Source organism: Triticum dicoccoides, chromosome 4A (genome assembly GCF_002162155.2).
Source record: "Triticum dicoccoides isolate Atlit2015 ecotype Zavitan chromosome 4A, WEW_v2.0, whole genome shotgun sequence".
In the NCBI taxonomy this organism is placed as follows: Eukaryota; Viridiplantae; Streptophyta; class Magnoliopsida; order Poales; family Poaceae; genus Triticum; species Triticum dicoccoides.
This window is the reverse complement of record NC_041386.1, coordinates 574,661,765-574,677,596: the sequence shown is the minus strand read 5'-3', so window position 1 is coordinate 574,677,596 and position 15,832 is coordinate 574,661,765. Positions and strand designations below refer to the sequence as shown.

Sequence of the window (15,832 nt, the reverse complement as noted above, 5' to 3'; positions counted from 1 at the left end):
GATCTTGTCATCATCGAAGCAACAAGCTAAGAAGAGGGAATCACCGACCTTGTCAGGAGGAGTAGGTGGAGATATGGAGGAAGGGAGGATCTGAGAGACGACGAATGTTTCGTGGCTAGGTTAAGAGGTAGGAGGGTGTTGTGGAATCCAAAGACCATACTAAAACCATATCCCGATTGCAATTTGCAAGGGGGAAACCAGGCATCGGCTGATGGAGATGAGCTCTCGATCGGTCACATTTGCACTGTCCGGTGCATCGCCTCCTAGCCATCAAATCAGCCCTTGCTTCGTATCGACATCATTTTCGAAGAAAAAAAGCTCTTACCCCACGCCCCTTCTCTTCCCACCGTAATGCTCGCGCACGAAACCCTCGGGGCATCGGGCATCGCTTAACCAACCATCGTTGAAGTGCTGCTCCCAGCAACCGATGGTTAGACAACCTCATGATCTCCCCCGAGGCTATCACAACAACAACAAAAGCAGTTGTCACACGACCTCATGGTTTCCCCCGTAACACCAATCGCAACTCGCGGGCTATTTTCATACGACCTTGCATCATGCTAATGTGCGTTCTAGCATCATCATTCGCCTTTGCTTCCTTGCAGCATGCCAAAGCGGCGGCTCCAGCACGCCGAGCCACCGGTTCTAGCATCACAGTGTGCCATCGCTGGGTCACAGCAGGCTGAGGCGTCAGTCGAGCATGCCTGAAGTTGGTTCCAATATGAGTGGTCTCCGGTTCAAGCCTCAACCTGCCACCATGGCCAGCTCGCCACGGGCAAAAGCAACATCTCTAGCACACCGTCGATGAACTATTGAATGTAGGTTCCAGCACAAAGCGTCACTGTCCACACGCCCCGTTCCATTGGTGGTCGGTTGTCATAGCAATGGTAGGCTCTCTCGTCGAAGTACTGGTGGGTGTTCGTCGTAACAGTTCCAGTGAATGCCCGTCTATCTCCACCTGCTTGCAGCACTGCTTGTGGAAAATCGGTAGCCTAAAACACGCGACATCAAGGGATTTGTAGTAGTGCGTAGACCCCCCTGCCAACATTGCGGTCAAGGGCTTGCTGCTTTGCTGCGTCGCGTGTCCCCTGTCGGTCTTGCGACAACTCAGAGCAGAGCCGTGGGAGGAGGTCTTCAGAGGAAGTGAAGGTGCGATGACAAGCACAAGAGACGTGAAGAAGTGGGTTGCCTGTAGAACACTGGAGTGTGGAACCACCAGAGAGATAGCGGGAGAGGAGGGGGCTGGCTGGCTTGGTAAGACACACGAACACCATATTTGGCCACAACGGTGGTGAAGGAGCCCGTACGATGGGGAGATAGAAAGAAAGAGAAGGAGCCAACGCCTGGGAATGTGTGGATACGGTTGTTCGATGGGGATAGAGATAACGAGGGGGCACAAAGTGGTGCTTGGGCCCCATGAGGCAGGCGTGTCTTGGCGGGCGAACGATCCGGCGCTGAACCGGTCAGCTGATTCTAAATCTTTCCCATTTTTTAAAATTAGATGGTTCCTTTTGTTTGTGGAGAAATATAGCATTTTTCTTTTCCAAATTTCTAACCAGCGCTGCAGTTGAGGGCTTGTTTCTTGGCTACGTTGCGGGTCCCCCATCGCCCTTGCGACAACTCAGAGCAGAGCCATGGGAGGAGGTCTCTAGAGGAAGTGAAGGTGTGGTGGGGAGCATAAGAGCCATGAAGAAAGTGGGGTGTCGGCGGAGCGTTGGAGAGTGGAGCCGCCAGAGAGATAGAGGAAGAGGGTGGGGACTGGCTAACTGGGGAGGCACATGAACACCGGGTTTGACCACAACGGTGTCAGAGGAGCACGTGGGAGAGATAGAAAGAAAGAGAAGAGGGAGTCAATGCTCTGGGAATGCATGGATAAGGTTGCTCGGTGGAGATAGAGATAACGAGGGGGCACAGAGCGGTGCATGGGCCCCGGGAGGCAGGCAGGTGTGGGTGGGCAAACAATCTGGCGCTTAGCCGGTCGGCGATTCTAAATCTTTTCCATTTTCAAAAGTGGATGGTTCCTTTTTGTTTATGAAGAAATACAATTTTTTTCCGAATTTCTAAACAACGTTGCAGTCGAGGGCTTGCTGCTTGACAGCGTCACGTGTCCCCTGTCAGCCTTGCAACGACTCAGAGCGGAGCCATGGAAGGAGGTGTCTAGAGGAAGTGAAGGTGTGCCGGGGATCACAAGAGTCGTGAAGAAGTGGGGTGTCAACGGAGCGCTAGAGAGATAGAGGGAGAGGAGGGGAAGGGCGGTTGGGGGAGGCACAGGAAAACCGGGTTTGACCGTAGCGGAGGCTGAGGAGCACGGGGGAGAGATAGGAAGAAGCAAACGAGGAAGTCAACGCCCGGAAATGCGTGGATAAGGTTGTTCGGTGGAGATAGAGATATCGAGAGGGGACAAAGCGGTGCGTGGGCCCCACGAGGCAAGCGCGTGCTTGCAAGCGACCGACCTGGCGCTCAGCCAGTGGACCGATTTTAAATCTTTCCCATTTTGTACGGTGAACCGTTTTTTTTTTGTCTGTGGCGAAATACACAGTAGTTATTTTCTTCCTTCATTTCCATTGGCCCTAATTTGTAACCAGCGTATATTTGCCCATCGTCAATGCGTTATCTCAGTCTTTACAATGAAAATGGAAAACTGGAAACAACGCATAGAAGTCCACGTCAGACGAGGGGGGGCCGTAATTGCAGTGTAAATTCCGAGCGGGCGGTTCTACCAAAAGAGGGACCTGACTGTAATTCCATCGTTATCCATTTCGTCAGTGGACTGCTAATCCGCGGCTATAAAAGGATAATCCTCCCCACCCCACCCCACTTCAACTCGAGCAAGCAAGGGGAAGAAAAAGGCCACAGGAACCAGGGGCGGCGACTCGCTTCGTACTGCTCGCCCCCCGCTTCTCCCCCCACCCCAATCTCTCCGCCGGCGATCGCCGGGGCGCGCGCGCGCCGCCGCCGGGAGGCCTCCCCCTCGCCATGGCTCTGCAGGGGAAGAAGCTCATAAACAACCCCGACGGTACTCCCCGCGCCCATTCCCCTCCGTTTTCCGCCGATTTCCGGTGGGTTTTGGTCGATTCTAGGGTTTAATCGCCGTCGCTGCCCTCGGCGGGGCTTCGGGTCGGTCCCGCTTTTGCAGATGTGGTGACTGAGTTCATCGAGGGGCTGGTGGAGACCTACCCGGGCCTGCAGTACCTGGACGGGTTCCCTGAGGTGAGAACACTGTTCGCTGGGTAATGGTTCCGATGATGCTTGGGACCGTTCCGTGAAGAAATTCCCCTACAATGTGTGCAGATTAAAGTTGTTCTTCGCGCTGATGCTGTGGGCGGTGCCTATGACAAGGTTGCTGTCATCTCAGGTACGTCCCTGTTGGGAACTCGGCCTTGTGAATGCGATGCTTCATTTGGTGCAAATGTTCAGTTCTTTTTTATGTTGATTGCTCTCTGTGTAAAGTTATGTTGATTGCTCTCTGTGCAAAATGCAGTATGTATGGTATGACCCAGCTTGGAGATCACAACTTACAACGTTTGTAGGGTTTGCCTCTTTATGCTGGTTACTGACTGAATTTGCCAATGAAGCGTGTCATCTCGCATATCTAGTTTTATATGCGATTCTGAAAATTCTAATGAGTTCAGCATAAGGATGCCTTTTTAGTTTTGCAAGTTCTGCAGTAGTATGAATGTATGATGGCAGTCATACTCTTGGTTGCTTACGATTACATGATATCTCAAAATGCGAGGTTCATTGTACGGCACGAGTACAATCTCGGATCTGTGCTTGGTGCTATTGATGTTGGAGGGCACAGGACAGTGTATACCTAGATGGACTGCACCCTGTGGCATTTTGATAGAAAAGGCATGCTTCTTGCCCATGTGCAGGTGGTGCATTGTGGTCCCCACCAGGAAGATCCATTGTGTTTTTTGTGTTGTTTGCACACTGTTTTCATGTATGCATAGACTGCTCATCTAAGAGTTGTATTGAACACTCATGTTTCTCGTGAACCCAAAATTTGTAGCACTCATAGATTTCATGATGAACAAAGTAGAATGCGCTATTACCATATTTACTGACAGTATGTGATCTGTTAGCCTCTATCCTCAACAGTTACCACTATATTATCCGAGAGGCGTGTAGGGCATGTGGGGCACTGTGTTGGTCTTTGTGCCTGAACTATGCCTAGACACTAGAGCTATGTTATTGCAAGGTGCCTGTACATCTTGTAGCAATAGACTTGGAGCCTACATTCATGAGCTTGTAGTCTATTACTTATTACCAGCTCATTCATTTTTAATATAGCTGATATGATTGAACAAAACTAGCCATCTAATTTTGCTTACGATTGCTGAAGAGTAAATACACCCACCTCTCATGAAAAACCTGTACTGAGGTTAACCTGCAATGAGTTAGTTGTCATCAGTAATATGATACATCAGAGCTACAGCTTGAATGTACTCAGTTTGAATATTATCTGTGGTTACTGTTTATTTATGAAATTTTTTCTGCTGGTTCTACCAAACTGTGAACTGGTTCCTAGGAAACATGCATCCGAGTCTGCTATTACTCTTGGTAGCTGTAAATGTTATCTTCTGATGTATTTGTGAAAGATTTAGCAAATATGCATCCGAGTCTGCTATTACTCTTGGTAGCTGTAAATGTTATCTTCTGATGACTGATACAAAAGTTAAGTCGATATTCTTATAGATTATTGTTCTTCCTGCATAAACAAACATGTCAACTACTTACTTTTAGCCAGGATTTTATATTATTGAGACCATAGAATACAATCTTATCTGTACTATAATACTAATTTTATTCTTAGGTGGTGGAAGTGGTCATGAGCCAGCCCATGCGGGATTTGTTGGGCCAGGAATGTTGACAGCTGCTGTTTCTGGAGATGTTTTTGCTTCTCCACCTGTTGATTCTATTTTAGCTGTATGTTTCTTTCAATAAAACTGTGTCAGCCTGCTTTCACTGCTAAGATTGCTCTAGCTCACATTTTTTGCACTGTATGTTTGTTTTGTAGGCTATTCGAGCTGTAACGGGCACCATGGGATGCCTTCTGATAATAAAGGTACTCAGTAGTTTCTATTATGAAAGGACATTCATTAGTTAATAGGAACAACATAATGCATCTGAAGTTTGCTTTATCTGATGTTTGCGAAGTTGGGATTGATCAATGCCAATTTGATTCTCAGAAAGATTTCCTATCGTTTTCTTCACCTGTTTAATTCTGTGTACTGTTTAGACAAATACGTCTATGGATGGACAGGGGGCTCAACTTTTAGCACAGATTCCTGAAAATAAACTTGGGACAAACTAAATTGCTAGCTGTAGATATGGTCGATTGGATTTTCTTGATAGGCAATTTTGTCTGTGTAGAGTGTACAGAGCTAAGAATTTGACTTGGGGGTTGAATTTTGCATATTTGTTAAGTTCTTGGCAATTTTACCGGTGAAGGTCTGTGGTCTCTCTCCTGCTCAAAGTGCTATGCAAGCTCCTGGAGACACTAGCTGTGGTGAAAGACTGAGAAGGAATGGAGGGAACACCCTCAATATTTATTTGTAGTATTATAATTATTTTGAGGAAATGTTCTTGAGGTGAGAAATACAGTCAAAGAGAACAAACATTACACTTAAAATCTTTTTATTTATGATGTTGACACCATTCTCTACTGATTATTGGATGAAGGCTATCCTTGACCTATGCTCAAAAAGGAAAAACCTAGCCACTGCCCACTGGGGCTTACTTGGCTATAGATGCATGTGTGGTGCTGTTATACTGGTGTTGTTTTCCAAAAATTTAATCTGTAGTGCTTGTTTCTGTTTCTGTTATTGTATTTTGTTCTAGTTGCACTACATTCTGTTCTCCAAGGTACACTGCATTCTGTACTCACGTTCTGTTGTTGGACATTTGCAGAACTACACTGGTGATAGACTTAATTTTGGATTAGCTGCTGAGCAGGCAAAATCTGAAGGCTATAAGATAGAGGTTGATGAGCATATAACATCTTACGACCTTAGTATAGCATACCATATTAAAATCAGCTTGTAATCAGCATTTATCCACCAATTGCAGATGGTAATTGTTGGAGATGATTGTGCCCTTCCCCCGCCTCGGGGGATAGCTGGTAGAAGAGGTTTAGCAGGAACAATTCTTGTGCATAAGGTATTCCATTGTGGCCATTGCCTTTTCGATTTTAGATTCTTGTTTTATGCATTTTGGTGATTACTGCTGTGTTACACTTCTTGATTTGTTAAGCAATGCACCTAGGAAAATCCCTTCCAATAGATCTACCACTTGTTCATGCATTTTTCTGGTTTGACCAGCTTGTATCTTGTCTAAACAAACTGATGGTGCCTAGTTATTAGGTGCTAGCCTGCTAGATGAGGAAATCATAGTAGCAGACATTAACCAGGAATTATTTTGACTGATGAGGCACTATCTTTTTTCCTGTTTGTACTTAATAAAATTGATACTATGTGGTGAACAAATTCCGTCATTGTGGTTGTCTTAATTGATACTATGTGAGGCCAGCATTATGTGCATCATGTCCATTAACCTGCAGCATGAGGCTTAGCTTTGCGACCTCTATTTCTTTGCTTAATATGTTTGTCAGTTAGTTTCAAAAGGTTAGTGCTAAGTAAGATGTGAAATAATCAGGGTTTGTTAGGAAGGATCTGATCTGACTTGTGGACCAAGGAGTTATACATATAATGGACTAGTGTGTAAGCCTCAGGCTCATCAAAGGAGGTTTCTCCTCCACATACCCTGTCCCTGTCGATGTCATTAGTGCCACAGTGCAGCCACCACCTCATCGCTACATTCTCACGAACTTGGGCTGTGACAGTGTCCACCAACATTTTGTGGTCATCCTAACTTGAATAGAAAACCAATGCCTTGTTGTAAATATTTCCTGCTGTTCTCTGAAGTCTTCACTTCGTTTGATTCTACAGGTTGCTGGGGCTGCTGCAGATGCTGGCTTATCTCTTGCAGATGTTGCTGCAGAAGCAAAACATGCATCTGAGGCTGTTGGTACAATGGGAGTAGCACTTTCTGTTTGCACGTTGCCTGGGCAAGTGACATCTGATCGTTTAGGTCCTGAGCAAATTGAGCTTGGCCTTGGAATTGTAAGTCTAGACGGCATCAACAATTGTTTGCTTTCAGTATACCCAAGAGCTGCAAACTTTATTTTTTTCCAAATACAGTAAGCATCTGATTTGTTTCCCAGCATGGAGAACCTGGTGCTGCTGTTGTTGAGCTACAGACGGTTGATGTGGTGGTCGAACATGTTCTTAAGCAGATACTATCACAGGTGTGGTTGGTGATATGCAATTTATTTATTTCTATCCTCTCTTGTGTTTCTCCATTTCTCCTTTAGTTCACTGCAAGCACTGAACTGTTGTTAGACATCTGTCCAATCTTTATCAGTCATGTTTGAGTACAATGAAATCATGTTTTTTATTCTTTGTGAAATTCAACACTAAGCTAAGCTTAGCTAGCTATAATTTGTTCTGAAATACCAAAAGGTGAAGTTTGCAGAAGGTTATGAAAATAACTAGGGTAGGTCCTACTAGTAATAAAGAGGCCATTGCTTGAATGCCAGGGAAAGGAGTGGAATGGGGGTTGAAAGTTTGGGTGGGACTCTCCTTCCATGGCATCAGTTTACCTTGATTTAATCATTTCACAAGCACTTAAGGTTAATGCTGAAAGGACAGTAGCCTTCAGTAAGAAAGAGAACTCGTGCTGTTCCTGTCCTGGTATAAAGTTTAATTTTCGTAGATACTGTTTCAGTGTGTTTCTGCCAACTAATGTTACTTGTATTTACTAGTCTTGTTACTTTTGCTTATTGTGTGGTCTTTCGTATTTGCAGGAAACTCAGTATCTTCCTATCACAAGAGGGAGCAATGCTGTTCTCCTAATCAATGGGTAACTACAAATCTGAGCATTTTTGTTACTTTAAGAGTTGATTTTTACCATCAGAAAATTACCAGCACAAATACTGAATATGACTAGGATAGTTATATGGGTCTGCAATGTATTTCACCATTTGCAGCTTTCACAGTGATTAGAGAATTTAGTACTTAAGATGTCGGTTCTGGAGAAATTCGACTATGCCCATTATCTATCTAGTTATCCATTTCTATTACAATGGAAAATATCCCCAGGAAACTGACTGGTATGTGACGCTAGGACTGAAGCAGACATTGATTTAGCATTTTTAGGGGACTGAATACCATCTCTCAGTGGCTTCAGTAAGATTAAAGGGGTCTGAAACTAGGACCAACTGTCAAACTCAGACTAAGTGTTGTTAATTTTACCCATGAATCATCTTCCATATTAATAAAAGGGCAGCCCCAGTGCATGTAGCTCCCGCTTGCGCAGGGTCTGGGGAAGGGTCCGACCACTTTGGGTCTATTGTACGCAGCCTTTCCCTACATTTCTGTAAGAGGCTGTTTCCAGGACTTGAACCCGTGACCTCAAGTCACAAGGCAGCAGCTTTACCACTGCGCCAAGGCTCCCCTTCAATCATCTTCCATATTAATCACTGCCATAAATCTACTGTGGCAAACTTTGATATCTTTGGAGGTGCATTACTGTATCAGTTCCTTTATCTGCATTGTTTACATTATGAATCAAGTAAGTCATGTTACTTTGTTGTCTAATACCATCTTACAGATTAGGTGCTACTCCTGTCATGGAGCTTATGATTGCAGCAAGAAAAGCGGTCCCTGAGTTACAGTTGGAGTATGGGATTGCTGTTGACAGAGTCTACACTGGCACATTTATGACATCACTTGATATGGCTGGTTAGTTCTTGTATGGATCTTTCTAAGAGAACCTTGATATCTGCTAAAGGCCCTAAGATAATCTGTGGCTAAGCTTTACGAACATCTCTCCACTTTAATTACTACTTTAGTGACCTAGAACATCTTATATTAGTTTACAGAGGGAGTAATTAGTATCACACATATATTATGATGATCTGGGTGGTTGCTTGAACATGTATCCGCATTAATTTCATTTGACCAATTGCTGATTATCTAGCCACTTCACTTTTCTGCTAATGTGTTGTATTCTGCATTTTCATCGGATATGCAATCATTTGACTTGTGGCTAATTCCTTAGTTTATTATGAATGACATATATTAAATACTTTAAATTATGTTTTCATTGCAGGACTTTCTATCACCATTATGCGATCAGATGAAAACATTTTGCAGCGACTTGACGCTCCCACTAAAGCTCCAGCTTGGCCTGTTGGTTCTGAAGGTAGTTATCTTGCTAGCAGAAAACTAGTTGCATGTCTGCAGCCGTTAGCCACTAATATCTGTATTCTAGGTTTTTGATGTGATGGGTTTTCTAGTTCTGTGCCTTCTGTTACTAGCCTTTTGTTTTTGAGAATACTTAAGTTTACGTTATTGGTGATCTTTAGCACAACTACACTTTCAAACTCTTTCCGTACAACCTTTAATTGGAGGCTGCAGAACCAGGCTAGTTTGGGTGCAGAAAATAGCAGGATTTTTTTTTGAACTGAATGTAGAGTGCGAAGTTACCAGCGTTTTAAATATATTTTTGGTTTTATCACACATCATTTAGTATTAGTTTGTTACAAAAGAAGGCTTTAAGCTCTGATACAACATTTTTGCCGTCCAACCACCAGTTTTCTAATGATGTTTATTGTAGGAAATCGCCCACCAGCAAAATTCCCGGTTCCAGTACCACCATCACCTTCAATGAAGGATGATGAGGTAAAGTAAAATCCTCTTCCCTGAGGCTGTAATGCTGGTAGTAGGTTCACCTTCGCTTTTATTTAGAAATATACAACTATACAAGAACCTCATAATGCTATTGACTGGTTCTGCATGGGTTGTATTTATAAAGGTCTATTCCAGTTATTGTCTAGATAGCAATTTTTTTAAAGATACCAGAGGAAAGGTGAGGAGAACACAGTGGTAATAAAAAGGAGAACTATGAAAACATTTTTCTTGTCTGACAGCAAGTTTAGCAAATACCAGTGTGAAGTTTTGACCATACTGGAATATGCATGTCAGTTGCCACTCCCAATTTCTTAAGCATGATGGTTAGCTATTGTTCTGCAGATTCTTTCAGAACGCCAGGAACTAAGCAAGCAAGGCTGTATGTTGGAGGCCGCTATTGAAGCAGCTGCTAAAGAACTCATTGATCTCAAGGATAACCTAAATGATTGGGACAGTAAAGTCGGTGACGGTGACTGTGGAACTACGGTAGGTCTAGTAGGGTTTATCAACTTAGTGTTTGTCCGATGAGAGCTGTTTTAAGATTCATTACTGGCTGATTTTTTTTCCAGATGTATAGAGGTGCAACAGCTATTCTTGAAGATATGAAAACATGGTAAGTTACAAACAATGCATATTATTGATGTGCGACTCCCCGTACCTAGTATTCGCATGTAATTCTTGTAAAGATTCACTGGTTAAGGACAGCATTTTTTTCTGCGTCATGGTCCTGTTTTTTCATTCAAACCCTTCTATGTTGGCTGGGGTTTTCCAGTCATCCATACAAGTTGACCTTATTTAAGTCGACTTTCCTCTTTGCCAGTTCCTCTTTACCAGTTAGCATATTTTAAGTCAACTTTCCTCTTTGCCAGTTATCATCTGAACGATGCAGCTGGAACAGTAAATGAGATTGGGTCAACAATCCGGAAGGTGATGGGTGGAACAAGTGGAATCCTGTAAGAAATCTGTGCTTGTCCTTTCCTTGTTGCATTATTGACCAGAATTGAAAACACAAGTAATTATTCTTCTATACTATGCTTCAGGTATGACATACTCTGCAAGGCTGCATATGCAAGCTTAAAACAAAACAAAAATATTACGGCATATGAATGTAAGATATATGTTCATCAATCATTATGATTGAAAGCTTAAGAAACAACATATATTTCATTATGATCCGAGACAACTATCAAGAAATGTGCATACTAAACAAAGTATGCTGCTTTTCCGCAGGGGCTGATGCTTTAGAAGCCTCTATTGCTGCTGTTAGCAAATATGGTGGTGCCAGAGCAGGATATCGCACAATGTTGGATGCTCTGATTCCCGCTTCTACAGTTTTGAAACAGGTTACTTCCCAAGCCTTGCTCTTCTGGCAGTATTATCTTTAATTATGTGATGTATTCATTGTGCTTGAACAGTCTCTTAAAGCTGGGGATGATCCGGTGACTGCATTCATCGCTTCTTCTGAAGCAGCATCAGCTGGCGCTGAATCCACTAAACAAATGCAAGCAAAGGTATGATCTTTCACCTGGCCCTTGCTTAAGAAGAAATATAAACCTATAACTTGCCTTGTCTCGTTCAGCAAAAGCTTTTCTTAAGTTTTTTGAGCTCGTGCAACTGTAGCTCCACTAAAATCTGTATTCTTGTGCCTTTCCCTTTGATTATGCCCGTTCCTGTAGTAATGAGGTTCGGTTGCACTTGCAGGCAGGACGGTCATCGTACATCTCTCCCGACCATCTGGTTTCAATTCCTGACCCAGGAGCAATGGCTGCAGCTGCATGGTACCGGGCCGCAGCGCTTTCGGTGAAGAACAAGCTGCATGCATCAGAAAGCTAGTAGTAGTGCATGCTATGCCTCATTCACAGTCCAAAATACTATACTGACGGCGAAATCCTCAGGGCCCTTTGTCAATCCCCCTGATTTGATTTCCGCTTGTGCTTTGCATGGGCCGAGAAATCGAGTTCCGTATTGTTTTGTGCTGAGAGCAGTTCAAAGGATTCGTAGACTTATACAAAGGTTGAGTGAAAGTATGCTTTTGCCTTGCTGGCGAAGTGATTATTGTCTGCGTGTCCGCGTGGGGTGGTCAATGGTGTTGAAGATTAATGATTGTTGTCTATTTTACCTGAATGGCCCGAACCGCATCAATTTTTCATCTTGACGGTAGTATTTTTCTCAGCCTTCCGCAGATTTTTGGATGACAATGATGCTTTAGACATAAGGTGCTCATCTGGCCAACTCTAGAGGTATAAACCTGGTGTTCCAATTTTATAAACAAAAATATAAAATACAATATATCATCTTGTTTGGATTGCTATAACTAATTATATAGTTTCCTTCAAACTTGCATTACAAGGTAACAAGAATGGTTAAGATTGTCTAGGTGAGAATCGTGCATTGTGTAGCTAATTGTGTGCATTGTTAATGGAGTAGTTAGGCAGACCTAGGTACCAATGTTTGAAACTAATTTTTCTAGGAGGAATATCTCCAGCCTCTGCATCATTTGTGATCCACACAACCATATTTATTAAACCACAAGTATCATCATCCAATACAATGAAATCAGCAAATGTATTGAAATAACTACAACCAACGAAAATTAGGATATCTACAGAGCCTATTATTGGACTGTCATCCTAACTGGTTGAATAATGTTTAAAACTGATGACTTCAGGCTTGTTCGGAATTTCACCAGCTCCATAAAATTCTGAGAGCTGTGAAGCCAGGAAATAGTTGCGCCGCAATTTTTAACTGTAACTCTCACCAACTCCGGGAATGGAATTGTGGAGTGGAGGGGCTCCGAAGAGGGCGTTCGTCTATTCTTTGAGCTATGTGATTTCAGTCTTAGGCGTCCCGTGCAAGCGTAATGTACATACATACAGCAACTGCTTGCGTTTGAGACGACGTAGGAGTAAAGAATTATACTGTCTTCAGCTTCTGCAGTTGTAACCTACAGATCGGCGCACATGATCCGCGAGTGTTTCTCATAGGATCTAAGGAGTGATTGGACAATCATTCGAAAGAAACCTGCTAACCTGTTGGCTAGTTTATTGAACATTGCTTATGAACTAACTGTACTAACTAAATTGGATGTTTGGAACTGATTACGTAATATAATATGCTACTCCTACAATATATACGATTGTGCACCTAATAATTAGTAAATGCTCCAGGCATGGAACCGCTTGGGTTCGCTTAGCTGAGAACTAATGGACTTACTCTATGCATATATAGATCAGTTTTCAGTAGTAAGTGTACTTGAGTTCCGAATTAACTTCCTGGACGAAGCTTTACCGCTCTCTACCAACTAGATGCCACTTCTCTGTTAAAAAAATTATGCTACTTTATTGATAAATGACATTTTTATTCTTCTTGTAAAATAAAAATTTCTTTTTGTTGTGTGCATCATGTTATGCAGAGGTTCTACATTTGTTCAGTGCGGTTGTATCACCTCAATATACCATTTGAATGAAAATGCCATTCATCTGGTTCAAATAAAAAGGTGATTACGAGTTGTCAAGGTAAAGGAACCTTTCTTGGGAATTTTTTTTATGGAAGACATTACCATGGCACATACGTGTTTATGTGGTATGTTAGATGGTTGGGAAGTTCGACTACATATTCCAATCATTGTGCGCTCAATAAGGGTGGTGTAACCAACCTTTGAGTAGGTAATATCTCTTTTCATGTATTTTTTCTGTAAAGTATACAACCATCAATAAAATGTAGATACGCAGTACGATCATTGTGCTTGCTCATTTGTCTAAAGCTAGTGCTTTCAAGTATTAGCTAAATCATCACCGTAAAGCTTATAATAATGCAAGAAAAGCTTAGCCAAAAGAAAGAGAGGCTGGGAATTAAGCGAGATTCTTGGCTGGTGCTATAGAATATTGTTCTGCGATAGCTACAGGCAGGGCAAGGATGCTGCCTGCTGCTTAGGGTTCTGCATATCTAATCTGGATAATGTCTGCTTCTTGCCTGTCACAGCTAGTTAGTGCTTCCTGATTAGCTAACTTGCACTGACTGTGAGCATGCGGACCCGAGTACACCTGGCAAAATTAAGGGCGTGCAGGGTTTGGGAGAACACTCACGTGATTGTTTCCTTACACCGTAATAAGTGAAGCCTATCTAATCCCAATCCTAATCACCTGCCTTGTCTCTAGCTAGGACATCTTTTCTGTAAATCGTTTTTATGTTGTTCTTTATGGACTTACGCCCACGGTCTGTCTTAAAATGTAAGATACACTTCACTTTTCAAAATCTCCAATGCATAAACTTTACAATGAAATTTTGTGTAATATGCCTAAAATGGTATATGACTTAATAGAATCTTGCAAAAAAAAACAATAATATTAGCCCTCCATGCTCAATCTATTCATAGTTTTAACACATTGACTGTGCATATAACATACTCTTGCAAGAATAAAGTACAGTCTATTCAAAGTTCTAACACATCGACTGTGCCTATATAATTATTGTATTTCTAAGTGGAGGTACTACTATATCCTTATTGGTCTTGAATTTCCTTTCTGGATGGAGTGCCTTATTATGTAGTATATGCAAATGGTAGACTTCAAAGCACAAATGCTCAACGCATGGGTAGTGTTCGTCTCAAAGTTATTGGGTTGGATAAGATATATGGGTGATGGTGATGAAAGTTTGCGAACGCCCTCGATAGATATATCTTCTCAAAATCCGCATCAATTGCCTTGTCCTTGGACGTGATGTCTCGAGCTAAGGTCTGAGCACTGCAGTCCTAAAGTATGAGCTCGTGGACTAGCGATGCTCATTATTTTACCCACTTTCCTTATAATTAGACCATTTTCTCTGGGTCAATTTGTAAGATGAAGGAATGGAGACCTACCATTAAATGTAAAAGGGAAGTCAGGCAAGGAGATCCACACTCCCCTCTTCTATTTGTTGTAGCTGCTACTAACCTCCGTCCGGGTTTATTGCCCCTCGTATTTTGTGCCAAACTTTGATCATCTATTAACATAACAAAATATAAATCATATGATACAAAAAGTACATTGTTGGATTTGTATTTGAAAGAACTTTCCCACATACCATGGCATCTTGTTTATTGGACCCCCTCGTGACATATTGTTTATATTTCATTAGTAAAATTTATGGTCAAACTTTAGCCCAGAATAAGAGGGGGCCTAATAAACCCGAACGAAGGTAGTAATATATTTTAGTCTGCCATCAGTGACGCTCTTGCTCAAAGGATCTGGTAAGGCCCCTGCCATTGCAATCTTGCCAAACTTAGCAAACCATACCATGTAGTATCCAGATGAGAACCATATTATTTTGTCAGTCAATGTGTACCAACTGAAGAATCTAAAAGACCTTCTTCACATATTTTCCCTAGCAACTTAGCTCAAAATAATCACTACAAGTCAATATGTTCCCAATCAACATACCTGAAGATAGGATTCAACTCTTCAAGGGCGTTCTGCAATTCCATGTAGGTACTTTGCCTTTCACTTCTCTTGGATTGCACCTGTATCACTAATCTGTAGGAGTTTTTCATGTCACCCATATCCAGAATCCAAAGAAGGCTTTCAAGATGGGCTCATTTCTTTAGCTTTGGTGGCAAGCTCCAATTGGTGAATGTAGTTCTGCCTTCTTTGCCCATATTATTCTTAAGCTACCTCAAAGTATATAAGTGGGTAACTGAAGAAGTGGATAAAGGATATCTACTCCAGTGTCACTTGGGCTTAGCCATAGAGTGATATCAACTCTAGTGTTACCAGTGTTAAACGTAGTAGAAAACAAAAAATTCGGGCTTACGAGTAAAAACCCATGATCACTATGAAGATGCAAATATATTTGATCTAATATTTACCAACGAACGCAACATAGATTAGAGGTTGGTGAAGATTGTTGATGCAGATTCCTGCAAATCGGATTAAACCACCCAACCACGGGAACCATTTCTTTTCATTCGTGGATCAAAGGAACGACCCCCCTGCCGCTATCCAAGTGTACGAGATCACCAATCCAGCACAGATTCGCCGTCCAAAAAGAAGACCTACTGGAGACCTGGATATGTAGGTGGAGCAGCCTTACGCCATTGAGAA

The 15,832-nt window shown here is 42.5% G+C and overlaps 1 protein-coding gene across 1 annotated transcript; it reads left to right on the top strand.

The window, feature by feature from the left end:
• The first annotated feature begins 2,819 nt into the window (after positions 1–2,819).
• On the top strand, positions 2,820–11,918 carry LOC119286866 (putative 3,4-dihydroxy-2-butanone kinase). The gene is made up of 20 exons (XM_037566335.1): positions 2,820–3,016; positions 3,137–3,210; positions 3,292–3,355; positions 4,817–4,929; positions 5,021–5,068; positions 5,914–5,985; positions 6,073–6,162; positions 6,951–7,124; positions 7,226–7,309; positions 7,868–7,923; positions 8,674–8,804; positions 9,175–9,267; positions 9,682–9,746; positions 10,098–10,241; positions 10,325–10,368; positions 10,625–10,708; positions 10,796–10,863; positions 10,986–11,098; positions 11,171–11,266; positions 11,457–11,918. Exons 1-20 carry the CDS (start codon positions 2,977–2,979, stop codon positions 11,586–11,588), a joined length of 1,785 nt encoding a protein of 594 aa, XP_037422232.1. The 5' UTR covers positions 2,820–2,976; the 3' UTR covers positions 11,589–11,918.
• The last annotated feature ends 3,914 nt before the right edge of the window (positions 11,919–15,832 follow it).

What these genes read in the sequence shown, in the direction of transcription:
- LOC119286866 (XM_037566335.1), top strand. Translation starts at nt 2,977, where the DNA reads ATGGCTCTGCAGGGGAAGAAGCTCATAAACAACCCCGACG. An exon ending in GCTCATAAACAACCCCGACG is followed by an intron (nt 3,017 to 3,136) that starts GTACTCCCCGCG and finishes CCGCTTTTGCAG; the next exon opens with ATGTGGTGACTGAGTTCATC. An exon ending in CTAAACAAATGCAAGCAAAG is followed by an intron (nt 11,267 to 11,456) that starts GTATGATCTTTC and finishes TTGCACTTGCAG; the next exon opens with GCAGGACGGTCATCGTACAT.